The following is a 12329-nucleotide window of genomic DNA, read 5'->3' on the forward strand; positions in this document are numbered from 1 at the left end:
TGTTAATTCAGATGAGTGTATTTTGAAAAAATAAATAAAAGTTCTCAAAATAAAAGTTTTGAGAAGATACATAGCCAAAATGTAACTGGACGCACAGTGATTAAAAGATGGGGGTTGAGCACAGAATGGCAGACCCAGACTGGAGGGTCAGCTTTCACTAGCAAGGATCTCACAAAGATCTGATTTAAGACCTGAGCATTTTCATTAATTATTTTGAGGAGGAGTGAACATCAAAGTGTTTGTTTGCTACTGATACGTTTTGAGGGGGTGGGAGGAAGGATGTAATCAAAGCTGTCTGCAAAGAATTACTGCTGGATTGCATGAGACTGAATAACTGCAATAAAAGAGCAGAAGAAGTTCAATGCCAATATAGCAAAATAAGGTATATAGGAAAGGTACACCACGTCATAAACATGCAGTGATGATTACTACAATTCAAGTAGATCTAGGAGAGCTGTAATCTCCTGGGAATAGCTCTGTGGTCACCAGAGATCAAAAGGATATTTGCTAGGAGCTATCAGAATAGGAAGTGGGAACAGAACAGAAACAATAATTATGCTGTGATGGACTTCTATTCAGCTCTTCTCATTCAAAAAAAGAGCTTGAAAGGTACATTGAAAAATAAAATAGAATAAGGGAAGGAATGGTTTCTATACAAAGAGAGCTGAAGCAGGCTAGGAGTAGTTGGTTACACTCACTGCAAATGACTATAAGCTATTTTTCCCAAGGAAAAGAACTAAGTAAGAGTGGATGATTCAGCGACGGATTTAAAGTGAACAAAAACAAGTCCTCAAAGCTTGTCTCTTTGTAACTAATTTGTGTGACTCCTAGCTGGGAGATACCAAATGCATTGCCAGCGAAAGAAAGAGGATGTACAGAAAGTAGATGTTAAATAGCTCCAAAACTGGCCATTAAACGTGAAGCTGTCAGTGCGTTGTCTGGTTGAAGGTGCGTCTGTTCCCTGTTCATTGGAAACCAGGTGACTAATACCAAGAGGAAAATTCTCTGTACTGTTTTTCATTCCTTTTTTCTAAATAACCATTGCTTGTTGCCATCAAGCATGTGATGTTAGAATGAACTTTTCATTTGAACCTGTATGACAGATCATTAATTACTGTCTTCTAATTAGACTGACAGTTTTAAAGGGATCTTTTAGAGAAAACCATTGGCATTTCTTTACAACACAACACCAGGCAGCATCTCTCTGTATTGTTAGAATTTGGTCATATTTTCTCCACCTGTTGTGCCCCTGTCCTGACGTCTTCCTCCCAGGTCTTCAGTATTTTTTTTTTTTAATAGTTCAGTTGTTTGAAAGAAGAACTTTCAAGACATGAAAAAAATTCACCCTGGTTTTACAGTGTTCGATTGGATCAGTTATTAATCAGTGTTTGAGAGTGTTGCTTTGCACTTGCCTGCTGAGTTTCCTTGTTAGCTTTGCTGTTATTTCTCTATTCTTTCAGCCTTGAGCAAGTCCAAACAGAAGTACATAGAGCAACACACAAAGTATTTTTTTCAGGTCAGAAAAAGTGTTTTGGTGGTTTGTTTATTAAACCACCAAATATATTTATTTGCAAATCAGATCTGAGAGAGCATTTCTCAGTCTTCCAGTTCATGTGGTACTGATTACAAGGATGGTAAACGTCTTGGCAGAAATTACTTATTACTCTTCTGCTTGTATTGCAGCAACAAAAAATACCAAAAGCTGTGCATGAGATACAATACTGGCTAAGTAAATGTAAAGGACCTTAAGAATACATTTCTACCAGGCTCAAAATGACTAATCCTTCTGATTTTAAATTTACATTGCAATGAGTCAGCAATCTGTCTTATTTTGTTTCATGGAAAGATTGATAGCATTTAAATCTATGTCTTTCATTGGCTGCCATTTGCAGGATTTAAAGTTACATCACACGGGACTATCAGGATGCTGCACTGAGGAACTACTATGGTTACAACTTGTTAAAGCAAAGATGAGCATGCTGCTAAACCTGGGAACTATTTTTTTATTTACAAATATGCTAGTTTTAAGTCTCAGAGCTGGCCAGACTAAGCTAAATGATTTTCTTTTAAGGATAGAAAAACGGTGAATATCTGCATCTCAGTCAGCTGAGGGATTTCTTGAAGTTGTTGTGCTCCCAGAGGAGAAGGAGGACACAAAGTGTGCATCATCCAGAGCTGAGGGACCACTGACAGCTGCCTATAGTAACCCTGTTGTTAGCACGTTGCCCTTTGGGCTATAGCAGCACCTGTCCTAAAAACACTATCAGTGAACATCTTAGGCCAGTTCAGTAAAGAATGGTATTTGAAGAGCTTGGGTTTGACTGCAGCTGATGCACATTTCATCCTCCAAACAAATGGAGGTTCAGGTTGGAGCCATGCTGAAAATGCAGGTGGCACGGGAAAGCATGACATAGTTTTGCAAAAGAGTAGCAGAGGGAGAAATGCCAGGGAGAGAAAGTGGAAGGGTTAGAATAAAATTCATATGGATATGGGCATAGCCACTTAAAGGTACAGAAACAACTGCTTCAGCATATGCTTGGCACCTGTTACCTCCTCCATATCTGTTTCCAGTTTCTTCACCTCGTGCCCCTTAAGCTCCAGCTGCTCACAGAGCTGGCTGATTCGCTCCTCTAGCTCCTCAGCAGCTTCATAGCCATCAGCACTGCTGGTCTCCAAGTAAGTCATGAACTTTTTCCGTTTTTTTTCATCACATCTATGAGTATATATATGAAGAAAAAAGTGAGTGAAAACTCATGATGATCTGTGTTTTAAAAATATATATAAAACAACATCAAAAACACACACAAAAAAAAACCCAAATCAACCTTCCCCCAGATCTTTTGGCAGAGCAGGCAATGAATAGGTCCCAGCTGATGCTGATTAGGATTAGGTGTGAGCATTTAAGTCATTGTTTGCCCCATGCTGCACATGGGCCTGCTGGTTTTGGTTCTACAAGATTGCTGCCTCTTACTGAAGCCACAGTGCCCACAGATCACGAGGGAACATTCTCAAAGGGCTCAAGTAAAACAAATCTCAGGAACATACCCACTGCCACAGCAAGGGAGCTTGGCCACTATTTCCTTTACATAGGCTGCCTGGGGCTGCTGGCCTCCTGCCCACTTCTCCTCCTCTTCATCAGAGGCCGCCTGGCCCTCCACTGCCCGGAACAGCTGCTCATCTGCTGAGAAATCAGAGCTGCTCAGCTGCAAAACAACCCCAATGTACCACAGCTGTGACAACTGACATTGGTGAGACAGAGGTTTAAATTGCTTGAGTAAGGCACAGTACTGGGTCTTTCCTCAACTGTGGAAAGAGGCTTAGAGCTTGGGCGATGTCATCTCAGCAGAGATTATTATTTTAGGAACACTGAGCACTTCAGCACCCTCTTGCAGGGTAAAGGTTTCTTTACTTTCATTTAAGTGTGAATAGATGATGTATTATTAAGGAGCACAATTGCCTTTCACATATGAAATTGAATATATGATCTTCAGCAGGTATGAAACTGTTGTATTTGTTAGGGTGGGCTTTTTTTGTTTGTTTTTCACCTTCCAAATGTGTGTCTGGAGTGCAAGAGTTTGAATTAATTTTTCTCTGATTTGTTGTCTTACTGTTTTTTATGGGGAGGGTGATTTACATTTGACGTGTAGGTACCAACTTTAGGTGTATCTCTGTAATGTAAACATAATGCCTCCTCGTGTGCCAAGTATGTTATTAATGATGTGCCCATAACGTGTGTATGCATACATGTACCGCTTCAGAAACATTTCAGTACTTTTTAAGCTGTACGTTAGAAAAGCTGCTGTATCTATCTCTTGCTTCTACTCCAAGAAGGTATTTGCTGGATCCCGGGAGGCTCGCGCTGCTGGAGTGGACGCAGCGCTCCATTGCGTGCCGTTGGAGCCCAGCACCGCGCCGTGCTGCTGGCAGGAGCCCCTCCGGGGGGCAGCCGCGCTCCGCCATCGAGCCCGGCAGCACGCGGCCTTTGGGCGCTGCCGGCTGAGGGCGGGCGGCCCCTGCTGCCTGCTTTGCCTTCGGTCAGTTCGCCACGTGCGTGTTAATGACATTTCGGTTCCAGTAGCGTTCAATAAGTTACTGGCTGAACACGAATAAACATTATTGGGGAACTAATTCCTTATGGTTTTGTTTTTTTTTTTTCTTTATAGGCATTTAAAGGGATAATGATCAGAGTTCACAAACACAGCAATACGCAGCCACTTCAGAACTTCAAACTGGTATGTGTAATCCACTGCATTCCTTTTGCACCTGGTTATTATTTTTGCTAGCTGATACTCGGGTTAGATTTTTAAAATTAAACAAAAAGTGTATGAACCTCAAAGTATTCTCACACGTATCTGAAGAATTCCCAATACTTTCCCTTTCCTATGTGATAATTTCCTCTGCTCTGTTTGAAAATGCATGTAGGTAAGGCTATTTTAGGCATCCCTCATGTAGGTTATGATTAGCAAGTTTGGAAGCCAGAAAAGAAAAAGCCAAAGTTCTTAAGTATCTCTCTTTATGTAAAGGCAGTGTTTTAACAAAACACTTCCATTCATAAAATCACAGAGCACTTTGTTATTATGACCCTTAAGCAGTAATTTGTAACAGTTAATGCAGAAAAATCTGCACAATTCCATTGATCCAAGTGCTCTTCTGCTGTGAGAAATCAATATTTGTAAAAGTGTAACTAAAGATTTCTGAAAATATCTGGATTCACGCACCTATTGTATCTGGGTTTATCCCAGACATCCAGCCTTTCTTTTTTTTTAATTTGCTCAACTTTACAGTTTTGTCCTGACTCATTTTTCTTCTCTGGCTAACTTATTTGAGAAACTTTTGCTAGAAAGCTCTCTGAACTTGAACTGTGACATATATCATATGTAGAAACTATCTTTGAGCTGGCTAAGTGCCTGATTTAATAATGTTTGTATATGCAGGTTCATTTTGTAAGCCTAGCCAAATGGAGAACATGCTGTAATGCTGTGCTTATGTTTATTGTTTTTTTGCATCCCTGAGCAGCTGCTTGCCAACTCCATTACATACCCTAAGCCTAATTTTACGCATTACAAATAGATCTCTTAGTCTGTGGTAAAGATGTGTTATTACTTGCAGCTGATCTCAGGTAGCTGTTTTTCACATCTTTGAATGAGATGTGTTGAAAATCACTGAATTGAATTGCAGCTGGATTTGCTTTGCTGTTGCTGTCTACTTGGCATTGAGCAGGAGGTTGGGAGAAGTTTGGCGTTGTCATAAATGTCTCCGACGATTACGGCAGTTAAATGATCCACCTGAAGTGGTCATCTCTTTAAAAGCCCTAAATCCTAGTCTAGGTCAGTTTCAGCAAGAGCTGGTCTAAGCAAACCTGAGGATCTTAGAAGACTTTCAAAGAATGCTTCATTCAGTCCCATGAGGAATGTTAAGTGAGTAGCGCAATGACTGTGGTTAGGGGTACATGTGCTAAATAAGTTGGATCGTCTCAGAGCTGCTGAAGCAGCCAGAATGTTTCCAGGTATCGTGATCAAACTGTTTTCTTGTAAATAATTTTAGCTGATGTTCTGAGGTTTTTATTGTTGAATTAAATAAATAAAAACTTCTAAGAAAGGAAGGCTGCTTTGGTAAGGCGAATAATGAGGGAAAAACAGTTACTTTAAGTCATAACACTAAGTAAGATGTTCAGTCTTGCATGAAGCAAAACTATGTTGGGAGGGAGAAGTAGAAAGCTGCGATATTACCTTTCATTTAAATCAGGGTTTCAAGCTATATTGAGGCTTATTTGTGGCTTTGGTGCATTAATATCTAATCAGTTTTCTGCTGAGGATCTTTAAAAATAGCTGAGGGAGTAGTTTAGTACTGGGCTTGATACCGTTTTCAGAAATCCCAGCTCTGCCCATGGGAGATGTTCGATCTTGTTGCACAACAGAGAAGCAGCATCTTCCATCTGACAGAGCTGCTGCATCTTTCTGCTCTGGGCTGCTTCTGGAAGCAAGCTGAAATTTCACAATTTCTGATCTGGAAAAAAAAGACAAAGAAAGGTGAACTTGTAGGAAATTTGGAGAAAACACAATGAATGTCCACAGCGTGACATATGAACGATGAATGAAAAATACACTGTTCAAACAAAGAAAGGGTCATCATCCTTCAATGCCTGTGAAATCAAACTGCCAGGGACTGCATTGAGTCCTTTTTTGCTGGAATCAAAGGAAGGTGCATTTCAAATATTCTTATATTTAGATAATAAGAACTAAATTTTGCCTGTAGCTTTTAGTTCATGTCAAGGGCTTCTGGAAAATATATATGGAAACAGTCTACTCTGGCCATAAAGCCTCCCTTCTCCACTGGCAGTGAGAGAGCACGTGCTTCATTTTTAACATGAACACACTTATAGCTAGGGTAGCAAGTCTTACATCCAGTCACTTAGAATGGAATGCAGGCTTACAAATGTCAGGCTACAGCACTGAACCAAGACTCAGTTCAGCCTAAAGACCAGCAATAGAAAGCAGTTCTGCAAGAATATAATCTTCCTTAATGCTGATATTAAAGGCTTTTTGTGAGTCCCACAAATCAAATTGCAGGGAACGAGGTGCCATGTAGATAGCAGTAGCAGCCAGCAGGGTTGTATTTCTCAGGTTCAAACACTTCATATGTACTCCGCAATTGGTTTTCATACTGCCCTTGTCAGACATTTCAGTATACCTTATGCGTAAAAATACGTATTTTGTGGTCTGCATTTCATAAAGACATACAAAACTTGTTTCCATTTGTTTCAGTGACACTGAGATTTGAGTTATTTTGTTTGCAGGAGCTTTTAATGATACTATGCAATTAATTCAAAAGCAAAGTTAAGATTAGTATGAAGTACTTCTGCCTTCTAATTCTGTGCTCAGTTATTTATAACAGAAGACAAGGTGCCTTTAGGCAGTTCAGATCTAAGCTTCCTGAGCACAGGGGATGAAGAGACTGGAAAATTGAAAGGAACGGCACGTGAACAGAATCACACACCTGCAAATGTGATCACTGCTCTTCTGAACTGCTAGCAATCCTAAATCTCTCTTAAAGAAAACGATTTTTCAAAGCATGCTACTCCTGTCTTTTTTAAGACAGGGAAATACCCTGATTATCAGCTACGTTAGACACAAGTAGCATTGCTTATGGATTAAAAAAAGTGTACCTGATGAATGCAAGTCCTTAAACTTGTCAACAAAATGTTTTTTGTTTTTTTTTTTAAATGTAGCTGAATTTATGAGAAAATAATGATTATTTGAACTGAGGAAATCATAGCAAAATGGACAGAGTTGAGGCAGTACCTTCAAGGAAATTCAATGTAGGAGTAATAATACAGAGTAAATTTTCATGCAGTTGAGATTAAAATGCTCTAATGGATACACTGAAAGACAGTGTAGTTATCACCATTGTTACTTTAGACAAAATACAATGGCAGTGTGCAATATTGGTGACAAAGGAAGTGAATCCAGATGATCCTATTTACATCCAAAATAGTAGAAATGCAGTTCATGGAACTGAGACAACTTACAGTACTGAATTTATTTCAGCAGTCCAGTTCTTTTCACTATATATTAGTAACTCAATACCACAAATGGTTAGTGAAATTAGAGTTACGATGGAATTCTAAGACCAGTTATTTGTAATAAATACATAGTTGTATCAGATAAATGCAAAATCAGTCTATTCATAAACTTTGTATCAAGTATTTTCAGAGGTAGGAATAAGCAGCCTTTGGGATATGAAGCTCAATGAACAGAGACAGCTCATTACAAGGTTGTATACGTTACACGTGTATGCAGTGAAATGTAATATACTTCATTAGAGTACTTTTCTATTGTTTCCTTTTCTACAACTTGGAGAACAATTGACTTTCAAAACTGAACATCAGTATACTTCCCCATTTACACCACACAAACAGCACCATCACGTTGTTTTCCCAGTAGGAGCCATCACATAGGTCATAAATTGTCTTCTGCATGTAGATAGCAAACAAATTCAGATCTACAGTAAATTAAGTTCCCTCTAAACACTACCTAGGATTAGTTTTGGTTTGATGAATGCTAATTATTCCCTGCATTTAACACACTAAATATTCATCAGCAAAAACTGAGAGTTAAAAGTCCTAGAAAATTCTGCTGAAGCGAGTTATAGAACACAATATTGCTGTGCAAATCTTACAAGTATTTCCTGCCAGTAAGTTCAACTACTGCTCAAAAAAAGACATGACTTGTAGTAAGATGAAAACTGGTGCCAAGTTAGAGATAAGTATTGCTGGGAGCTTTTGTTTAAAATACCACAGCTGCCGTTGGTTTCTGAAGAACCACAGCAGTACTGGATCTCATGGTGTCTGTGGGTGTACGTGCACTGGGTGTCACAACGTGACAGTTGTGAGTTTAACAAAACAGAAAGGCTATTTCAAAAATCTTTAGGCTAAAAACTTGAGGCAAACCATGTTAGAAAACGTTGCTTCTTTTTCACTACCTCCAATAGAGCCAACTGCATGAAAATTAACAATGTGTTTTGTTTACAGCTTATGGTATTAACTTAGCAACAATCACACTTCCTGCAAAGTCAAGGGAAACAGCAGCCTCCAGAACGAAGCCTGGCTGCTCATTTAGCTTTCATCAGTTCAGGGAGTGGGAAGAAGGAGGGAAATCCTTAAGTAGCCTGCAAATAGCAAGTCTGGGAATTCAAAATGGAGGCTCCTGGGATCGTCACTACAGGGTTTTGCTGTGAGTTTAGTGTTGTGGTGACTGTGAAATAGAGCAAAATATTTCCTTTGACAAGGATGTTACACTTCATTTTTCTGAATTATGCTTATTTCCTTTGTTTCTAAAGAAAAATAAGTTGAGGTCTGATATTCAAGAGATGCCTGATCAAGGGATCATTGATAGTCTTCTGATGGCTGTCTGGTATTTGTGGGTGGTTCTTTTAATTTTGAATTACAGTGTAATTTACATATGTTTGGAGATTTTTAGAGATACTGAGATCTCATGGACTACTAACTGCAGTGTCAAAGCTGGTTAAAACTTTTAGCCCATAAGAAACTCAAAAGAATATTGAAGTATTTTGAAAATCTTTTACACTAAAGTGGTAAGTGCTGTGATGTTTAATGGGAGAACTGTTGATGGTAATAATGTATTACATATGGCAACCTTGTTTCAACTTAGCTTACAGTCCAAAGAACATTGAGAAATTCTGATTATTTTCTTTCATTAAAAAAAAAAAAAGCAAAAAAACCCCCACATTTTTAAAAACCTTTCCCATAAAATTCAGTGCCTTTATGAGGACTTAGATAATAGACTATATCCACTCTGGCCAGTTTCAGCATAGACATAAATAACACCTTTCACCTCTTCGCAATTCTTACAAAGGGAGTTAAAACTAGATAATGAAATACGAAGTACAATCTCTGTAGTAATTCTCCTGAGGTGTTGTCATCAGCTCTCTTTAAATGTTGAGAAAGAAAGAGAGCCATACAGATGGTGTGTTACGTCTTCCTGCTCAATGCATGATGAAAGACACCCATATTATTCTCCTCTGGAGATACTCACCTGGGCAGCTAGAAAGGGGAGCCCTTTGAGCAAGAGCCTTCAGACCTGGTGCTTCAGAATCAAGATTTAGATCTGGCTCAGGCTCTGTTACTTATGCCTTAGTTTCTCCAACGGAAATATAGCAAAGCTAGAATTTCTTATGCCCTAGATAAAGGGCAAAGATTACTAAAACTAAGCATAACAAGTGTGAATATTTCAAGGAGCTTGGGAATGGAATAAATTTAAATGTGTGAAGGAACACATGGCTGGACAAGCTGGAATTTCAGAGCTTTTCTGTGCCAGATAAAAAATGAAGAAAATATGGGAGGGCGAAGTGAGTAAATATGGATATTTTTAATAGAAAACAAACAAAATACCCAAGAGACTTTCTATTTGATGAGCTAGAATAAAATGTCAAGGATCTGTTGGAAATAACTGCGCTGGAGATAAATTGCCATGGTGTGCCTTGCCAGGCATCCAGAATGTGATGTTGGCTGCAGTTTTTATCATAACAGTGAATGGGGAAGGTAAAAGGAAGGGCCGTGAAGGGAGGAGGTGCAGGGATGGGAAATGTCCTGTGCAATGGAGTTTTAAGGAAGGGATGTATTAAACAATTGTTTCTCATTCCTGTAATCCAAAACATTTTAAGACAAGTTTGACAAGTTCAGAGCCAAAGATCAGAGAGGCAGAGCCAGAAGTCTGACTGTATGGAAAACTGGGGGTAGGGGGAAAGGGAACTGCTGCTCCTCACATTGCTGCAAGGAAAAGTTGGGCATTCCCATTGCTAGACACTGAATGTGAGATGGATTCTCATCTGAGTTTGAGCACAGAATTAGAAGAGTAGATTTACTTAAGCAATGAATCTTTACTGTCTACTGGAAGAAAGGAACTGTTTATTTTACATGAAAATAGAACTCCACGTTGAAGATTTCAATATTCAAGAAGGCAGTAAATTTGTGGCTGGATTTTCTCAATTCTTCTGAGTTTAAAAGTAGACTTAAACAAACCAGCAGCATTTTGTTTCATGCTCCACACTATTGGAATACACAGTATTTCATACCCCAAAGTGAGGTGATGGAGGCATGAATGGAGGCACGATGATGTTGTTTGTGGTGGTGGAAACACCATGATCTCCTGATTTCTCATCATATGATTTAACCACTACATTATTTTTTCTTACTTGAGAGCTTTTTGTTGTTCAGTAAAGCTTAGAGTGAGATCCAGACACTACATTTTGAACTGAGGGGGGATCCCAAGAGTTAAAGAACAAGCATAATGAAACAGGCCAAGCAGTCTGCCTTCTCTGTCATGGTAAGTGCATAAAAGAGGAATCTCCACTCATTCTTAAGCGTTGATTAAATTCTTTTCTCATTAGTATGCATGCAGCATCTAGTGGGTCTTCATAAATGAGAAGCAATATGAATAAACAGCACGTTTGTTTAGGGCAAAGATCAGAGGGGCAAGTAGTTCTGGAGGTGCCTGGGAAGCGTTTGTGTTGGGTGCAGTGAGGTCTCCCTGGTGACAGGCACACAGTGCCCATGAATGTTGGGTCTTTGTAGTGAGAATAATGGGCAGCTCCAGAGAAGGGAAATTGAAGAGCAGAGAGCTGGAAAGAACTGGACCTTAAAGTAATATCCATGACTAATTGGCTTTTAATTGGCACTGCGCTTATTGTTATGGAAACTTCTAAGTGCAGCAAAACTGCACCTGCTTCTGGTGCTAAACAAGTCTGACTTAAATAATTCCTCACTAATCATAAGATAACTCTAAGGAGTTATTTACCTTCACGTTCATAGATCCTTAACCGTTCCCTTTTAGAGGCTTACTTAAAGCAGATCGAACAACTGTGTGGGCAAGTACGTGGCCCAGAGGACCAGTCAGACAGACTGGTAAGCAGTCTGGTAAGCTAAGCTTTGTTTTGTGTTTTTAACTAAAATCAGTGTGATTTATTTTTGTGCTACTTTCACCCAAACTATAAGAATTCAGGGAACTTGAAATGGTTTTGGTTTTGACTTGTCTCCAACAGGGAATGGCAGAGCTCACAGTGTGTGCATATTTTGTCTCATTTTTGGCTTTTCACTTATCATACAGATGAAATCTGTTTTCACTCTTGAGCTAAGAGAATAAATCTGCCTTTGGTTGATGCTTTAAGCTGTGCATCCCTCTGCAACAGAAATCAGATTGAATGAATATTCTATGAACAACTTAGATTTTAAATTGCTCAATCTATAAGGCATTAAAAAGAAATTTCTGAAGGCATGATTTTTCTTATAAAAGGATGAGTAAATATCCTGCTTTTAAAATGAAATAAGGGCAAAATTGTATCATAAGAGCTTCAGTAATACTGGTTACAGTTTGGGGAGATCTCCTGTTACTAGCTGATCACTTCAATTTTCTTGCCAAAATCACCATTGCCCAGCAAAAGTCATCGTGCTGATGGCAACACGTTGTCTGGCTCAATCTTTCCATCTACTGTATAGAAACAGGCAAACCTTGCAATGGTACCATCATGCATACCAGAGTTATGAATTGTTTCATACAGCTCTGTCTACTATGATGTCAAGTATTTTTGAGACAATACCAGCACTTTCCATCTTCTGATTTTTGGAAAAAATATTAACATTTGGATCAGTGCATAGCCCCAAGCATTGCATTTTCCAGGGAATGCAAAAATGCAGGGCTTTGACAGGAGAGCAAAGCTGGGAGACAGACCTTTCAATCAGGAAACAGACAACTGAGTGAGTTGTAAGGGCCAAGCACACTCCCTGATGAAATTTCATATGGTATCCAAGTTCT

The 12329-nt window shown here is 39.1% G+C and overlaps 1 protein-coding gene across 4 annotated transcripts in view; it reads right to left on the bottom strand.

The window, feature by feature from the left end:
- EFCC1 (EF-hand and coiled-coil domain containing 1) overlaps nucleotides 1-12329 on the bottom strand; it is a 50162-nt gene that overhangs the window by 10525 nt on the left and 27308 nt on the right. For 2 of the 4 annotated variants that reach the window (XM_052678484.1, XM_052678487.1), the window contains exons 3-5: nucleotides 5861-6006; nucleotides 3046-3181; nucleotides 2551-2713 (exon numbers count right to left, since the gene is read on the bottom strand). In XM_052678484.1, coding sequence (XP_052534444.1) covers nucleotides 2551-2713; nucleotides 3046-3181; nucleotides 5861-6006 — 445 coding nt within the window. Of the gene's footprint in view, nucleotides 1-2543; nucleotides 2714-3045; nucleotides 3182-5860; nucleotides 6007-12329 lie in introns of all 4 variants that reach the window. The other 2 variants (XM_052678486.1, XM_052678485.1) reach the window with 2 other exon arrangements.

Source organism: Tympanuchus pallidicinctus, unplaced genomic scaffold (assembly GCF_026119805.1).
Source record: "Tympanuchus pallidicinctus isolate F22 unplaced genomic scaffold, pur_lepc_1.0 scaffold17, whole genome shotgun sequence".
Lineage (NCBI taxonomy): Eukaryota > Metazoa > Chordata > Aves > Galliformes > Phasianidae > Tympanuchus > Tympanuchus pallidicinctus.